The 18,540-nt window shown below is 41.4% G+C and overlaps 1 protein-coding gene across 5 annotated transcripts in view; it reads left to right on the top strand.

Moving 5' to 3' along the window:
* The window catches only part of LOC121533793 (afadin- and alpha-actinin-binding protein), a 28,106-nt gene extending 10,976 nt beyond the window's left edge, over positions 1-17,130 (top strand). For 3 of the 5 annotated variants that reach the window (XM_041840034.1, XM_041840035.2, XM_041840037.1), the window contains 12 exons: positions 7,360-7,532; positions 7,690-7,893; positions 8,105-8,215; positions 8,338-8,473; positions 8,622-8,697; positions 9,698-9,878; positions 12,336-12,483; positions 12,972-13,102; positions 13,970-14,143; positions 14,272-14,389; positions 14,622-14,772; positions 16,605-17,130. In XM_041840034.1, the coding sequence (XP_041695968.1) occupies positions 7,360-7,532; positions 7,690-7,893; positions 8,105-8,215; positions 8,338-8,473; positions 8,622-8,697; positions 9,698-9,878; positions 12,336-12,483; positions 12,972-13,102; positions 13,970-14,143; positions 14,272-14,389; positions 14,622-14,772; positions 16,605-16,740 (1,739 nt within the window). In that variant the 3' untranslated portion in view covers positions 16,741-17,130. Of the gene's footprint in view, positions 1-7,359; positions 7,533-7,689; positions 7,894-8,104; positions 8,216-8,337; positions 8,474-8,621; positions 8,698-9,697; positions 9,879-12,335; positions 12,484-12,971; positions 13,103-13,969; positions 14,144-14,271; positions 14,390-14,621; positions 14,773-16,604 lie in introns of those variants that run through there. The other 2 variants (XM_041840036.1, XM_041840038.2) reach the window with 2 other exon arrangements.
* The last annotated feature ends 1,410 nt before the right edge of the window (positions 17,131-18,540 follow it).

Raw genomic sequence — 18,540 nt, 5'->3', positions numbered from 1 at the left:
GCATTGAAGGTCCCCAAGAACACAGTGGCCTCAATCATTCTTAAATGGAAGAAGTTTGGAACCACCAAGACTGTCAAGAGGAGCAAAACAAGGTTGTCCACTATCGGCATATCTATTTATTATGTCCATCGAAATGTTAGCTATTAAAATCAAGAATATCAAGGGATTAGAAATCCAGGACTTAAAAACAAAGGTGTCATTGTACGCTGATGATACATGATTTATTTTCAATCCACAACTTGAATCCCTCATCAGCCTCATAGAGGATCTAGATACATTTACTAACATCTCTGGGTTACAACCAAATTATGATAAATGTACTATATTATGTGGTGTTCCAATAAAAAATATAACTTTTACATTACCGTGTAGTACTATAAAATGGTTTGATGGTGATGTGGATATACTCGGTATACATATCCCAAAATAAATAAATGATCTCACTCCAATACATTTTAATAGAAAGTTAGCAAAAATAGATAAGATCTTGCTACCATGGAAAGGTAAACCAAGGAACCAATTTGTGGAAAGATCACCCTGATTAACTCTTTAGTATTATCCCAGTTTACCTATTTGCTTATGGTCTTGCCTACGCCTAGCGAACAGTTTTTAAAAATTATATGAGAAAAAAATATTCCATTTTATTTGGAACGGCAAGCCAGACAAAATTAACAGGCCTATTTTATATAATGAATATGAATTTGGAGGACAGCAATTATTAAATATTAAAGCATTAGACCTATCACTAAAAGCTTCAGTCATACAGTGAGGGAAAAAAGTATTTGATCCCCTGCTGATTTTGTACGTTTGCCCACTGACAAATTCATGATCAGTCTATAATTTTAATGGTAGGTGTATTTGAACAGTGAGAGACAGAATAACAACAACAAAATCCAGAAAAACGCATGTCAAAAATGTTATAAATTGATTTGCATTTTAATGAGGGAAATAAGTATTTGACCCCTCTGCAAAACATGATTTAGTACTTGGTGGCAAAACCCTTGTTGGCAATCACAGAGGTCAGACGTTTCTTGTAGTTGGCCACCAGGTTTGCACACATCTTAGGAGGGATTTTGTCCCACTCCTCTTTGCAGATCTTCTCCAAGTCATTAAGGTTTCGAGGCTGACGTTTGGCAACTCGAACCTTCAGCTCCCTCCACAGATTTTCTATGGGATTAAGGTCTGGAGACTGGCTAGGCCACTCCAGGACCTTAATTTGCTTCTTCTTGAGCCACTCCTGTGTTTTGGGTCATTGTCATGCTGGAATACCCATCCACGACCCATTTTCAATGCCCTGGCTGAGGGAAAGAGGTTCTCACCCAAGATTTGACGGTACATGGCCCCATCCATCGTCCCTTTGATGCGGTGAAGTTGTCCTGTCCCCTTAGCAGAAAAACACCCCCTTAGCATAATGTTTCGACCTCCATGTTTGACGGTGGGGATGGTGTTCTTGGGGTCATATGCAGCATTCCTCCTCCTCCAAACACAGCGAGTTGAGTTCATGCCAAAGAGCTCGATTTTGGTCTCATCTGACCACAACACTTTCACCCAGTTCTCCTCTGAATCATTCAGATGTTCATTGGTAAACTTCAGACGCAACTGTTGTTACCATCTCACCAAGCTGCTTGGCGATGGTCTTGTAGCCCATTCCAGCCTTGTGTAGGTCTACAATCTTGTCCCTGACATCCTTGGAGAGCTCTTTGGTCTTGGCTATGGTGGAGAGTTTGGAATCTGATTGATTGATTGCTTCTGTGGACAGGTGTCTTTTATACAGGTAACAAGCTGAGATTAGGAGCACTCCCTTTAAGAGTGTGCTCCTAATCTCAGCTCGTTACCTGTATAAAAGACACCTGGGAGCCAGAAATCTTTCTGATTGAGAGGGGGTCAAATACTTATTTCCCTCATTAAAATGCAAATCAATTTATAACATTTTTGACATGCGTTTTTCTGGATTTTGTTGTTGTTATTCTGTCTCTCACTGTTCAAATAAACCTACCATTAAAATTATAGACTGATCATGTCTTTGTCAGTGGGCAAACGTACAAAATCAGCAGGGGATCAAATACTTTTTTCCCTCACTGTACAAAAGTTATACTTAAATCCGAACTGGTTCTCTAGCAAATTAGTAAGATTGTCTCACCCAATGTTCAAGAATGGCCTTTTTCCCTTTATTCAGATTACAACCTCTCACTTTCAGTTATTTGAAAAGGAAATCATCTCCCAAATATCACTATTTCTAAAACAAGCCATAGACAATTGGTTGCAATTTCAATTTAATCCTCCAGAAACGACAGAACAAATAATGCAACAAATATTGTGGTTAAACTCAAATATACTAATTGATAAAAAAAAATGTATAATCTTCGTAAATGATATCATAGGTAGGAATGGTGGAGTTATGTCACACATGCAGCTAACAAAAACATATGGAAATGTCTGCTCTACCCAAAATTACAACCAAATAATTGCAGCATTACCGCAAAAATGGAAGAGGAAAGTGGAAGGGGGAAAAAGTAAGGAACTTGTCTGTTGGCCCTGCATTACCATAATTGGTTAAAGAAAATTGTGCTAAAAAAGTATACCTGTTTCATTTAAGAATCAACGGATTGACAGCCGTCCCATATAGATTGCAAAATAGTTGGGAAGAGATTTTTGACGTACCGATTCCATGGTACATGGTTTATGAACTGATATGCAAAACGACGCCAGATTCAAAACTTACGATTTTTCAATTTAAATTATTATACAGAATTCTTGCTACCAATATAATGTTATTCATATGGGGGATACAATCTTCCCAGCCCTGCAGATTTTGCTGCGAAGAGACAGAATCATTAGATCATTTGTTTTGGTACTGTCCATTTGTAGCTTGTTTTTGGTCACAAGTCCAGGAATGGCTGAAGGATTGCAATATTTACCTGGAGCTAACCCTGCATATGGCACTACTGGGTGATTTTTGAAAAGTCATAAACAAATCGATCAATAATATAATAATACTTTTAGCAAAAAAAAAATATTTTCAATTTACAATCTGTTGAAACAATGAGAATAGAAGGGTTCAGAACTTTTGTGAAACATCACAGTACAGTTGAAAAATATATGGCAAATATAAATCCAATATGGATGGTGTTAAGAGATAGATGGGAGGTGTTGAATGGAGCTGAAGGTTGGGACTAATAACAACAACATAAACATTATGGACACATACTGTGTCCATAATAAGTATATAGGTTATAGGTTAAGAATTTTTGTGAAAGAGCACAGTTTGAAAGATATGGCATATAGAAGCGAACCGGATGGACATCATGAAAATGATCAGAGAGGTTGAGGGTAGAGGAAGTTCAGGAGTAAAAACTATTGTAAAATTGACTGTCCATAAAATGTATATAGTATGTATAAGCTGGGAGTAGAGGCCTAAGCTTTGTAGTTCACTAGTTTACTCCAATTAGGGGAGTGGTGGTGGGGTTGAAAAGTAATAAAGGAAAATATATTTTAAAAAAGGATATGTGTATATACAGTGGGGGAAAAAAGTATTTAGTCAGCCACCAATTGTGCAAGTTCTCCCACTTAATAAGATGAGAGAGGCCTGTAATTTTCATCATAGGTACACGTCAACTATGACAGACAAAATTAGATTTTGTTTTTCTCCAGAAAATCACATAGTAGGATTTTTAATGAATTTATTTGCAAATTATGGTGGAAAATAAGTATTTGGTCAATAACAAAAGTTTCTCAATACTTTGTTATATACCCTTTGTTGGCAATGACACAGGTCAAACGTTTTCTGTAAGTCTTCACAAGGTTTTCACACACTGTTGCTGGTATTTTGGCCCATTCCTCCATGCAGATCTCCTTTAGAGCAGTGATGTTTTGGGGCTGTCGCTGGGCAACACAGACTTTCAACTCCCTCCAAAGATTTTCTATGGGGTTGAGATCTGGAGACTGGCTAGGCCACTCCAGGACCTTGAAATGCTTCTTACGAAGCCACTCCTTCGTTGCCGGGCGGTGTGTTTGGGATCATTGTCATGCTGAAAGACCCAGCCACGTTTCATCTTCAATGCCCTTGCTGATGGAAGGAGGTTTTCACTCAAAATCTCACGATACATGGCCCCATTCATTCTTTCCTTTACACGGATCAGTCGTCCTGGTCCCTTTGCAGAAAAACAGCCCCAAAGCATGATGTTTCCACCCCCCATGCTTCACAGTAGGTATGGTGTTCTTTGGATGCAACTCAGCATTCTTTGTCCTCCAAACACGACGAGTTGAGTTTTTACCAAAAAGTTATATTTTGGTTTCATCTGACGATATGACATTCTCCCAATCCTCTTCTGGATCATCCAAATGCACTCTAGCAAACTTCAGACGGGCCTGGACATGTACTGGCTTAAGCAGGGGGACATGTCTGGCACTGCAGGATTTGAGTCCCTGGTGGCGTAGTGTGTTACTGATGGTAGGCTTTGTTACTTTGGTCCCAGCTCTCTGCAGGTCATTCACTAGGTCCCCCTGTGTGGTTCTGGGATTTTTGCTCACCGTTCTTGTGATCATTTTGACCCCACGGGGTGAGATCTTGCGTGGAGCCCCAGATCGAGGGAGAATATCAGTGGTCTTGTATGTCTTCCATTTCCTAATAATTGCTCCCACAGTTGATTTCTTCAAACCAAGCTGCTTACCTATTGCAGATTCAGTCTTCCCAGCCTGGTGCAGGTCTACAATTTTGTTTCTGGTGTCCTTTGACAGCTCTTTGGTCTTGGCCATAGTGGAGTTTGGAGTGGGACTGTTTGAGGTTGTGGACAGGTGTCTTTTATACTGATAACAAGTTCAAACAGGTGCCATTAATACAGGTAACGAGTGGAGGACAGAGGAGCCTCTTAAAGAAGAAGTTACAGGTCTGTGAGAGCCAGAAATCTTGCTTGTTTGTAGGTGACCAAATACTTATTTTCCACCATAATTTGCAAATAAATTCATTAAAAATCCTACAATGTGATTTTCTGGAAAACATTTTCTCAATTTGTCTGTCATAGTTGACGTGTACCTATGATGAAAATTACAGGCCTCTCTCATCTTTTTAAGTGGGAGACCTTGCACAATTGGTGGCTGACTAAATACTTTCCCCCCCCACTGTACTTACAAAGCATGTAGCGGTCTGTAATTTTTATCATAGGTACACTTCAACTGTGAGAGACGGAATCTAAAACAAAAATCCAGAAAATCACATTGTATGATTTTTAAGTAATTCATTTGCATTTTATTGCATGACATAAGTATTTCTTCACCTACCAACCAGTAAGAATTCCGGCTCTCACAGACCTGTTCGTTTTTCTTTAAGAAGCCCTCCTGTTCTCCACTCATTACCTGTATTAACTGCACCTGTTTGAACTTGTTACCTGTATAAAAGACGCCTGTCCACACACTCAATCAAACAGACTCCAACCTCTCCACAATGGCCAAGACCAGAGAGCTGTGTAAGGACATCAGGGATAAAATTGTAGACCTGCACAAGGCTGGGATGGGCTACAGGACAATAGGCAAGCAGCCTTGGTCTGGGGCTCCATGCAAGATCTCACCTTGTGGGGCATCAATGATCATGAGGAAGGTGAGGGATCAGCCCAGAACTACACGGCAGGACCTGGTCAATGACCTGAAGAGAGCTGGGACCACAGTCTCAAAGAAAACCATTAGTAACACACTACGCCGTCATGGATTAAAATCCTGCAGCGCACGCAAGGTCCCCCTGCTCAAGCCAGCGCATGTCCAGGCCCGTCTGAAGTTTGCCAATGACCATCTGGATGATCCAGAGGAGGAATGGGAGAAGGTCATGTGGTCTGATGAGACAAAAATATAGCTTTTTGGTCTAAACTCCATTCGCCGTGTTTGGAGGAAGAAGAAGGATGAGTACAACCCCAAGAACACCATCCCAACCGTGAAGCATGGAGGTGGAAACATCATTCTTTGGGGATGCTTTTCTGCAAAGGGGACAGGACGACTGCACCGTATTGAGGGGAGGATGGATGGGGCCATGTATCACGAGATCTTGGCCAACAACCTCCTTCCCTCAGTAAAAGCATTGAAGATGGGTCGTGGCTGGGTCTTCCAACATGACAACGACCCGAAACACACAGCCAGGGCAACTAAGGAGTGGCTCCGTAAGAAGCATCTCAAGGTCCTGGAGTGGCCTAGCCAGTCTCCAGACCTGAACCCAATAGAAAATCTTTGGAGGGAGCTGAAAGTCCGTATTGCCCAGCGACAGCCCCCGAAACCTGAAGGATCTGGAGAAGGTCTGTATGGAGGAGTGGGCCAAAATCCCTGCTGCAGTGTGTGCAAACCTGGTCAAGACCTACAGGAAACGTATGATCTCTGTAATTGCAAACAAAGGTTTCTGTACCAAATATTAAGTTCTGCTTTTCTGATGTATCAAATACTTATGTCATGCAATAATATGCAAATTAATTACTTAAAAATCATACAATGTGATTTTCTGGATTTTTGTTTTAGATTCCGTACCTCACAGTTGAAGTGTACCTATGATAAAAATTACAGACCTCTACATGCTTTGTAAGTAGGAAAACCGGCAAAATCGGCAGTGTATCAAATACTTGTTCTCCCCACTGTATTTTCAAAAATGTATAAAACCTGTTTTTGCTTTGTCATTATGTGTAGATTGATGAGGGGGAAAAAATATTTAATCAAATTTAGAATAAGGCTGTAACATAACAAAATGTGGAAAATGTCAAGGGGTCTGAATACTTTCCGAATGCACTGTAAATGACAGCAGACTCAGTGTTTCCCCTTTCATCAGTGATGTTACTTTATTAAGTAGGTAGGTAGCTACTTTTATAGCATATCTCTTACCTCGATTTCAATTTCTGCTGGTCCTAGACAGGCGCGGCGACGTCCTTCAATGGTTGGTATAGTTGTTTCATGTGTACAATTTCATGTGTACAACATCTAAAGACCTGCATCACGATACTGGAGAGATAGAGCCTTTGTTCATGTTTTTGTACGCCCTGGAACTCCAGAATGAGGCTGAAGATGTTAATTGCTGGTGGGGTAAGTTTTTCAAAACCAAGTGAAATTCCCCAAGAAATGTCTGGACCCTTCTATACAGATTAGGGTCCTAAATAGTGAAATTCTCCATTAACTCCAACATACTGTATCTAACATTTTTGTGGTTTGATGTCTTGACATTCTGCAGTCATTTTCATTGGACATTTCATTTCAACACTAAAGCAAGACGGCTGCGCTTGTTTGAATCACATACATGAGGATTGTTTTCTTTTTGTCCACTTTGAAAGGCTATTTGTGATTTAATGGATTTCGACCTAGTAATGGCAATCCTTTTGTCCTATTATTCCTGCACAGAAATCAAGGACACTTCCTGCAGCTCTTCAAGATACAGAATGTCTTCTCTGAGGCAGTACAGCCAATCATCAGTGCTCTCTCTGCCAATGACCAGAAACCCCTACAACATGCCTGCAATAAGTGCCTTCTGTACAGAGGACAATGTGTCAGAATGTATCTCATACATCAATCAGGTAAGAGACCTCAAATGTTTTAATTTATAAAAGACGTCACAATGATGTCATTGCAACCAGTGTTGCCTGCTGGGTTCATGTTTGTTTTCATGTGTTGGATGCCAGTAGCTAGCCGCTAAGCTACATATCCGATCCCATCCCTGATTTGCCTCTGCAGGAGGTATCCTCACTGGGCTTTCCATCGCTTTGCACAGTGTCTAACGACAGTCCTGAACTGAACGTGGTGGCAGTGCTGAACAACGTGTACAACCTGCTCCAGCTGCACCGCCGGTGCCTGCAGACGGTGGAGGACATTGAAGTGGAGCAGGTCAAGTCCAACAGCAACATGGACTATCTGCAGCTCAGCAACACTAGACTGAAGGTTTGGCCTTGACTTGCTCACTCGCTAACCCTCTTAGTTTATTATCCTTTATTTATTCCCTTAGTCACTGTCTATGCACATCAATTGCTGTTCAAACGTGATTTAGCCTTACACAAACATATAGCACATTATAAAGCGTGGTCATGTAGTTTGTATTATGAATTCAAGCTTTGTAATTAAAACCACTTTTTTTATATATGAATCCTTATAGGATCAACTTGAACTCTCCAAGAGGGAAAACACTGGACTTCTTGAGAGAGAACGTCAGCTACAGCTGAAAGTGAAGAGCTTACATAACTGCCTGAAAAATGAAAAAGAAGAGGTACGCTTGGTTGATTTATATGGAAACTTGAGATGAGATTAGAATATCTAGTACCATTCCAGTCTATTTATTCCTAAACAGGATTATCATGTAATAGCCTACTTGTATTGTTTTCTTGCCAGGTACAGAAACTTCAGAGCATCATAGCAAGCCGTGCCACTCAGTACAATCATGACATGAAGAGGAAAGAAAGGGAGTTCGGCAAACTAAAGGAGCGCCTGAATCAGCTTCTGATCGACAAAAAGGATAAGAAACAAAGTAATCATTAAAGTTGTACTTAATTCTCTACATCCTCTGATCAACATTTTTATTTAATCTGTTAATATTTTCCTTTTCACCAAATGCTATGTATCATACAGTTGAGACTGTGATGGAAGTTGACCTATGTGTAATTTCTCTATTCTAGCGTTTGAAGTATTGAACTACGTGGGAAGATCTGATGGGAAGAGAAGCCTTTGGAAAACTGGGAAGACTGAGGCCAGGTAACTATGTAATAATTTCAATGATTTTACAGAGTTTACAGTTCATTTAAAACTTGAGACATTTGTGGCATTGTGTTGTGTGACAAAACGGCACATTTTAGCGTGGCCTTTTATTGACCCCAGCATAAGGTGCACCTGTGTAATGATCATGCTGTTTAATCGGCTTCTTGTATGCCACACCTGTCAGGTGGATGGATTATCTTGGCAAAAGAGAAATGCTCACTAACAGGGATGTAAACACATTTGTGCCAAAAATGAGAGAAATAAGCTTTTTGTGCGTATGGAACATTTCTGTGATCTTTTATTTCAGCTCATGAAACATGGGACAAACACTTTACATGTTGCGTTTATATTTTTGTTCAGTATATATTTTTTTGCCTCATAGTTGCACTCATGACATTAACAAATACTTCTGTGTACAGTGAGCTCAAAGTATTGGGACAGTGACAATTTGTACGTTGTTTTGGCTCTGTACTCCAGCATTTTGGATTCGACTATGAGGTTAAAGTGCAGACTGTCAGCTTAAATGTGAGGTTATTTTCATCCAAATCGGGTGAACCGTTTAGAAATTACTGCACTTTTTGTACATAGTCCTTCCATTTTATGGGACCAAAAGTATTGGGACAAATTCACTTATGTGTATTAAATTAGTAAAAAAATTAAGTATTTGGTTTCATATTCCTAGCACGCAATGTACAAAAAGTGCTGTAATTTCTAAACAGTTAAAGCTGACAGTCTGCACCTTAACCTCAGTCATTGTGTCATTTCAAATCCAAAGTGCTGGAGTACAGTGCCAAAACAACAATGTTGTCGCTGTCCCAATACTTTTGAAGCTCACTTGGTTTGTGATTATGTTAGCTTATCTTGTGTAGCATTTTAAGCGTAGGATCTGGGATAGTGTGTAGAAACCTTTAAGATTCTTCAAGAAACTCAGCCAAATAATTTATCATCACATGCACTGAGAAAACACTAAACACAGGTGAATGTCTTTATTTTTCAGACATGAGGGAGAGATGTATAAGACTCTACTGAACGACTACGACAGTCGCCACAAGCAGCTATTGATGGAGAATGCAGAGTTAAAGAAAGTATTACAGCAGATGAAAAGGGATATGGTCACCATTTTGAGCCCCAGGAAACCTAGCCTATGTGGCGAGAAACACGATGACAGTCTAGAACAGGTTTGTCTAGTAGTATTGTCTCTGTCATGGGTATCCATTGTGCTGTACCGGATGGTGTATTTGGTATCTACACTCCCCTCCATATGTATTTGGACAGTGAGGCTGACATTTTGTATTTGGCTCGAAGCTAACATTTTTTATTTGGCTCTATACTCCTGCATTCTGGATTTGAGATAAAATGTTTCATATGAGGCAACACCTTTTTTTTTGTGGGTATTTTCACACATCTGTTTTACCGTTTCGAAATGAAAGCACTTCATGTATCTAGTCCCCCTATGTGAAGTCATAAGTATTTGGGCAAATTCACTTATAGTATTAAAGTAGTCAAAGTTTAGTATTTGGTCCCATTTTCCTTGCATGCAATGACTACATCAAGCTTATGACTCTACAAACTCGTTGGATGCATTTGCAGTTTGTTTTTGTTGTGTTTTGGGTTATGTTTTGCCCAATACCCACTTGACAAAAAACGGGTTGAAACAAGGTTGTTTCCATGTCATTTCAAGGCCAAAATATTTGTAGGAGTGCTGTGTGTTCAGCTCTGCCCAAGCAAGGCATTTTATTGGTTTAACGTGTTTGATTGTGTTTGATATGTGTTGCTTGTTAAGCTCTGCCAAAGCAAGGCATTTGTGTTGAGTGCATTCGGAAAGTATTCAGACCTCTTGACTTTTTCCAATTTTGTTACGTTAGAGCCTTATTCTAAAATGGATTACATTGTTTTTTCCCTCATCAATCTACACACAATATCCCAAAATGACAAAGCCAAAACATTTTTGCAAATTTATTAAAAATACAAAACTGAAATATCACATTTACATAAGTATTCAGACCCTTTACTCAGTACTTTGTAGAAGCACCTTTGGCAGCGATTACAGCCTCAAGTATTTTTGGGTATAACGCTACAAGCTTGGCACACCTGTATTTTGGGAGTTTCTCCCATTCTTCTCTGCAGATCCTCTCAGGCTTTGTCAGGTTGGATGGGAGCGTCGCTGCACAGCTATTTTCAGGTCTCTCCAGAGATGTTCGATTGGGATCAAGTCCGGACTCTGGCTGGGCCACTCAAGGACATTCAGAGACTTGTCCCGAAGCCACTCCTTTGTTGTCTTGGATATGTGCTTAGGATCGTTGTCCTGTTGGAAGGTGAACCTTCAACCCAGTCTGAGGTCCTGAGCACTCTCAAGCAGGTTTTCATCAAGGATCTCTCTGTACTTTGCTCCGTTCATCTTTCCCTCAATCCTGACTAGTCTCCCAGTCTCTGCCGCTGAAAAACATCAACACAGCATGATGCTGCCATCACCATGCTTCACCGTAGGGATGGTATTGGCCAGGTGATGAGCGGTGCCTGGTTTCCTCCAGACTTGACGCTTGGCATTGAGGCCAAAGTGTTCAATCTTGGTTTCATCAGACCAGAGAATCTTGTTTCTCATGGTCAGTGTCCTTTTGGTGCCTTTCGGCAAACTCCAAGCGGGCTGTCGTGCCTTTTACTGAGGAGTGGCATCTGTCTGGCCACTCTACCATAAAGGCCTGATTTGGTGAAGTGCTGTAGAGATGGTTGTCCTTCTGGAAGGTTCTCCCATCTCCACAGAGGAACTCTGGCGCTCTGTCAGAGTGACCATCAGGTTCTTGGTCACCTCCCTGACCAAAGCCCTTCTCCCCCGATTGCTCAGTTTGGACGGGCGACCAGCGCTAGGAAGAGTCTTGGTGGTTCCAAACTTCTTCCATTTAAGAATGTTGGAGGCTACTGTGTTCTTGGGGACCTTTAATGCTGCAGACATGTTTTGGTACCCTTCCACAGATCTGTGCCTCGACACAATCCTGTCTCGGCGCTCTAGGGACAATTCCTTCGACCTCATGGCTTGGATTTTGCTCTGACATGCACTGTCAACTGTGGGAGCTTATTTAGACAGGTGTGTGCCTTTCCAAATCATGTCCAATCAATTTAATTTATCACAGGTGGACTCCAATCAAGTTGTAGAAACATCTCAAGGATGACCAATGGAAACAGGATGCTCCTGAGCTCAATTTCGAGTCTCATAGCAAAGGGTCTGAATACTTATGTAAATAAGGTATTTCATTTATTTTATTATTATTACTGATGAGGAAAACATTTAATTTAATCAATTTTAGAATAAGGCTGTAACATAACAAAATGTGGAAGAAGTCAAGGGGTCTGAATACTTTCTGAATGCACTGTTGTCAACCTATTGATCCATCAGAACTAGTCTTCCTTCCTTTATATACAGTCAGACTAAAGGCTGAGGTCAAATGAATAACCACTATGTTGCCTCTAATTGTAATGCTCGGAATAAAAAACATTGCTTAGTTCACAACTGAAATTACTCCAGCATAGTTTTAAAACCATCTGCACACAAAAATAACACACAATATAAAGGTGACTGCTTAATTAAATTAATTAACCAATTAATGGTCTATGCCTGTTGTCGCCACATTTCTCTGCAGCAGGCCAGCTCAGAGGAGGACGAAGTGTGTGACTCAAGTAGAGAGAGCCTGGAGCTGTCCTGTGAGCACGCACGGGAACAGCTCACCAATAGCATTCGCCAGCAGTGGAGGAGACTAAAGAGCCACGTGGAGAGACTGGACAGCCAAGGTATTCTTTGTCACATACTACTCGCATCATCTCTAAAGGGCAGCCACTTGTGAGGCTTTGTTAGCCTCGTTTGCTTACCACTGAAGAAAGAGGTCACTCAGGATACTCAGTTTTATTGTCTGGGGTATTATAGTTTTGTTATAAATAACATGAAAGACTACCGGGCTATTTGAGTTGATTAAATGTCCACTTAAAGCTCAACTGAACAGTGAAACAAATCGCTTGTTATAAGGAATGCCAGTTGATGGGTGGTCACTCTGTTATCAGCCAAATGAAAAGAGTCAAATAAAAGTGGTAGCTACTGTCTGTGAAACATGAACCAACAGACACCTCTACTGGTTCTTTGAGGAAAAGCAGTTTTTTATTTCTATATTTTTCATCCCCAGACCTTAATTCTTAAAATCCATTAGTTAAGCCTATTATTTATAACCATAAACAATAAACCATCTCAGAATCACTGGTAATGTTGTGACATGGTTCCTGTCCAGCGTCCTTGGTGGGGGAGAGAGACAACATGGACGCCGTCCCCAAAGAGGCCCATGAAGAGGAGATGGACAGGCTGAAACTGGAGATCCAGCAGTACAAAGACTTCATCCACACGCAGCAGCAGCTCCTGCAGGTATACACCTAACTCTGTTCTCTGTGAGGCTGCTTGAGTGAAGTACTTATTCAGCCTTGTTTGTTTTGAATTAATCTGGCTATTAATACACCTACAGTGTCTTATCTAACTCTTTCTAGCAGTCCTGTAAATCTGTCTACCTATTGCCTCAATAAATTGATCTATCAGCATAGACATTAAAGTAAATGGAAAATACTTATTAACAACTCGAGATATTGGGATTTATTAGGTTCTATCTGACATTTGCAATCCAATCCTGAACAAATACAAACGTACCAATCAGAACACGTCTTTGCCATCTCCCTCTAAATATGGTCTTGTCTAGTCAGCAATAATGGTACGCAAGCAAAAAAAAACACTGTCAGAAATCTTAAAGTAAATCATGTTGTTCAGTGATGACAGTAATTTGTCTGATCATAATACATTTTTAATGTATTTGATGATGTGTTGTGACTATCGTTTTATGTATTCAAATAGCTACAGTTTTCTTAACTGAACATGTGTAATTCAGAAGTGTCACATAGAACCTTATAGCTGAACCCAAATTGACATTTCAGCGCCATAAGGTTCTATCTGCGATTGCACCCCCCTAAAAATGTTTATTTACAAAAGTGTCAAGATGTTGATACTATGCACTTTAGGTACCTTTTAAGGTGAGGACCTTTATGGGTTATGAAAGAAGAATCCACTACAAAACAGATCTGGGATGTGAAAACATTGATGCTTAATATCTCAGAACTATACTTTGCGCCGATAGAACGCTATAGTCCCAAGGTCACAAACTGCTACCTCAGTTGTCAGTAACAATCAGTTGTCAGTAATTCTCCCTCCTAAGTCTCCTCTGCTCTGTGTGTTCTGTTCTCACAGCAGCAGCTGAACTCCCCGTGTGACGATGAGACAGCCTCGCTGCTCAACAACTGCTACATGCTGGAAGAGAAGGAGCGCCTCAAGGAGGAGTGGAAGTCCTTCGAGGAGAAAAGGAAGAACTTTGAGACTGAAAGGAGGAACTTCACCGAGGCAGCCATAAGACTGAGCCACGAGGTACAGAGAGTCTGTTCAGAGAGTGTACAAGAGGGCAGATAACTTGGAAAGTTGATGACTGCAATTTCATGAATTATTTTATTTCAGTGTGAATTATTCAGGCTAATATGCAATCCTTTGTCCTGCAGAGAAAAGCATTTGAGGAGGACCGCGCCACATGGCTCAAACATCAGTTTTTAAATTTGACTCCATTTGGAGACCAAACGAAACCACAGATGTCAAAGTCTCAAAGTGCCTTATCAGTATGTAAGTAATGAGCTCCTCCTGAAAACCATCAGCACTAAGCTGGAGGACATGGCTTTTCCTTCACATCAGTCAAATCAAATAGAAAGCATTTGTCTCTGAACACTTCATAAAGCGACCTGCACCTAAATTCCCAAAAGAGAAAGCCTACTGTAGGGCACATTGGTAGAATTGGTGAAAACTGTTTTGTGTATGGTTGTTGACACACCATGACTCATTTAATATCTTTTGACAGGGGCTGAGTCAGAGGTTAGGCCTTTGTCGACTCCAGCAAAGTTAAATAAATCACTATCCCACACGGCTTTCTCCACATCCAGAGCCTCTCCAGTGAAGACGCCATCCACGGCAGACCTGTATCGCACACACCGCCTTATCCCAGAAAAAAGGTAGCCTACAGTCGTGGTCAAAAGTTTTGAGAATGACACAATATTAGTCTTCACAAAGTTTGCTGCTTCAGTGTTTTTATATATTTTTGTCAGATGTTACTATGGTATACTGAAGTATAATTACAAGCATTCCATAAGTGTCAAAGGCTTTTATTGACAATTAAATTAAGTTTATGCAAAAACCCTTCTTTTTCAAGACCTCTGCAATCCGCCCTGGCATGCGGTCAATTAACTTCTGGGCCACATCCTGACTGATGGCAGCCCATTCTTGCATAATCAATGCTTGGAGTTTGTCAGAATTTGTGGGTTTTTGTTTGTCCACCTGCCTCTTGAGAATTGAGCACAAGTTCTCAATGGGATTAAGGTCTGGGGAGGTTCCTGGCCATGGACCCAAAATGTCGATGTTTTGTTCCCCGAGCCTCTTAGTTATCACTTTTGCCTTATGGCAAGGTGCTCCATCATGCTGGAAAAGGCATTGTTCGTCACCAAACTGTTCTTGGATGGTTGGGAGAAGTTGCTCTCGGAGGATGTGTTGGTACCATTCTTTATTCATGGCTGTGTTATTAGGCAAAATTGTGAGTGAGCCCACTCCCTTGGCTGAGAAGCAACCCCACACATGTATGGTCTCAGGATGCTTTGCTGTTGGCATGACACAGGACTGATGGTAGCGCTCACCTTGTCTTCTCCGGACAAGCTTTTTTCCGGATGCCCCAAACAATCGGAAAGGGGATTCATCAGAGAAAATGACTTTACCCCAGTCCTCAGCAGTCCAATCCCTGTACCTTTTGCAGAATATCAGTCTGTCCCTGATGTTTTTCCTGGAGAGAAGTGGCTTCCTCGCTGCCCTTCTTGACACCAGGCCATCCTCCAAAAGTCTTCGCCTCACTGTGCGTGCAGATGCACTCACACCTGCCTGCTGCCATTCCTGAGCAAGCTCTACACTGGTGGTGCCCCGATCCCGCAGCTGAATCAACTTTAGGAGACGGTCCTGGCGCTTGCTGGACTTTCTTGGGCGCCCTGAAGCCTTCTTCACAACAATTGATCCTCTCTCCTTGAAGTTCTTGATGATCCGATAAATGGTTGAGTTAGGTGCAATCTTACTAGCAGCAATATCCTTGCCTGTGAAGGCCTTTTTGTGCAAAACAATGATGACGGCACGTGTTTCCTTGCAGGTAACCATGTTTAACAGAGGAAGAACAATGATTTCAAGCACCACCCTCCTTTTAAAGCTTCCAGTCTGTTATTCTAACTCAATCAGCATGACAGAATGATCTCCACCCTTGTCCCCATCAACACTCTCACCTGTGTTAACGAGAGAATCACTGACATGATGTCAGCTGGTCCTTTTGTGGCAGGGCTGAAATGTAGTGGAAATGTTTTGTTGGGATTAAATTCATTTTCATGGCAAAGAGGGACTTTGCAATTAATTGCAATTCATTTGATCACTCTTCATAACATTCTGGAGTATATGCAAATTGACATCATAAAAACTGAGGCAGCAGACTTTGTGAAAATTAATATTTGTGTCATTCGCAAAACTTTTGACCACGACTGTACACATGATATAGATATTCATTACAGGTACACATTACAGTGCAGCACTCAACACAATTGCAATACCAAAATATGGCAAAAGAAAACTAACACAGCAGAGCTTAAATCAATTGAAGGAACCGTGTCATACATGTGAAGATGGTTGTCCTCTGTATGCACTGACTGTTTGTTGCTCTGGTTTAGAGGAACTGCTAGCTAAATAACTATAACGTAAAGAATTCAAGACTTTGCTCTCGATGGGGATGAAGACATAATGCTGTGTAAAATGTTCTTTCCAGCCCAAGCACAATCCACCCAAAGCAAGACTCCAGCATCCTTCGCAATGGTGATGTTCCTGCCCAGCACCGACACCTGAATGGAGGAGCAAATCGCAGAGCATACACATTCATGGGAGATAGAAACGGCTCCATTTAAACACCGAGATAGACACCTTGATCTCTTTTCATGACAATCCATGCTCTTAAATCAAGTGTAGTATCAAAGTTAGTCAGACACACTTGAATGGAAACACCAAACACAAAATATATTTAGTTCTTGTTTGTAGAACTTTATAAAATAAAAATCTGTAATTTAACCAGCCAAAAAGGACCCGGACAGATGAGGCCCCTGACTGTGTTTTGATAGAGCCATAATATTTTGGCTGCTGAGTGGCTCATTGTAAATGACAGGGACAAATGAGTGTGGTTTTTAATGTAATGTTGGTGTTTGTAGATGTCATTTGTATATATTTCATGTCAAATGTCTTTGTTGTTTTACCTTTTTGTTAAGGTCATGTAGTTTTGTAAAGTTTAATGTTTATCCGTAGGCACTCTGTAAGACCGAGTAATGTATTTGTTACCATGTTCAACATTGTTTTCACCTTAAATATTTGATATCGTCTTAGAATGTACTTTTAGTTAAATGCTGCTGATATACCAAATGCAATAAGATACATATATATATATATATATGTAACTCAGCAAAAAAAGAAATGTCCCTTTTTCAGGGCCCTGTCTTTCAAAGATAATTTGTAAAATTCCAAATAACTTCACAGATCTTCATTGTAAAGGGTTTAAACACTGTTTCCCATTCTTATTCAATTAACCATAAACAATTAATGAACATGCACCTGTGGAACGGTCGTTAAGACACTAACAGCTTACAGACGGTAGGCAATTAAGGTCACAGTTATGAAAACTTAGGACACTAAAGAGGCCTTTCCACTGACTGAAAAACACCAAAAGAAAGATGCCCAGGGTCCCTGCTCATCTGTGTGAACGTGCCTTAGGCATGCTGCAAGGAGGCATGAGGACTGCAGATGTGGCCAGGGCATTAAATTGCAATGTCCATACTGTGAGACGCCTAAGACAGCGCTACATGGAGACAGGACGGACAGCTGATTGTCCTCGCAGTGGCAGACCATGTGTAACAACACCTGCACAGGATTGGTACGTCCGAACATCACACCTGCGGGACAGGTACAGGATGGCAACAACAACTGCCCGAGTTACACCAGGAACGCACAATCCCTCCATCAGTGTCTGTCTGCAATAGGCTGAGAGAGGCTGGACTGAGGGCTTGTAGGCCTGTTGTAAGGCAGGTCCTCACCATACATCACCGGCAACAACGTCGCCTATGGGCACAAACCCACCGTCGCTGGACAGGTCAGGACTGGCAAAAAGTGCTCTTCACTGACGAGTCGTAGTTTTGTCTCACCAGGGGTGATGGTCGGATTCGCGTTTATCGTCGAAGGAATGAGCGTTACACCGAGGCTTGTACTCTGGAGCGGGATCAATTTGGAGGTGGAGTGTCCGTCATGGTCTGGGGCGGTGTGTCACAGCATCATTGGACTAAGCTTGTTGTCATTGCAGGCAATCTCAACACTGTGCGTTACAGGGAAGACATCATCCTCCCTCATGTGGTACCCTTCCTGCAGGCTCATCCTGACATGACACTTCAGCATGACAATGCCACCAGCCATACTGCTTGTTCTGTGCGTGATTTCCTGCAAGACAGGAATGTCAGTGTTCTGCCATGGCCAGCGAAGAGCCCGGATCTCAATCCCATTGAGCACATCTGGGACCTGTGGATTTCCCCACAGAAATGTCTGGGAACTTGCATGTGTCTTGGTGGAAGAGTGGGGTAACATCTCACAGCAAGAACTGGCGAATCTAGTGCAGTCCATGAGGAGGAGATGCACTGCAGTACTTAATGCAGCTGGTGGCCACACCAGAT

The sequence above is a fragment of the Coregonus clupeaformis genome, chromosome 18 (genome assembly GCF_020615455.1).
Source record: "Coregonus clupeaformis isolate EN_2021a chromosome 18, ASM2061545v1, whole genome shotgun sequence".
NCBI lineage: Eukaryota > Metazoa > Chordata > Actinopteri > Salmoniformes > Salmonidae > Coregonus > Coregonus clupeaformis.
Note: the sequence above shows the minus strand (reverse complement) of the source record. Positions and strands in the feature narration are given on the sequence as shown.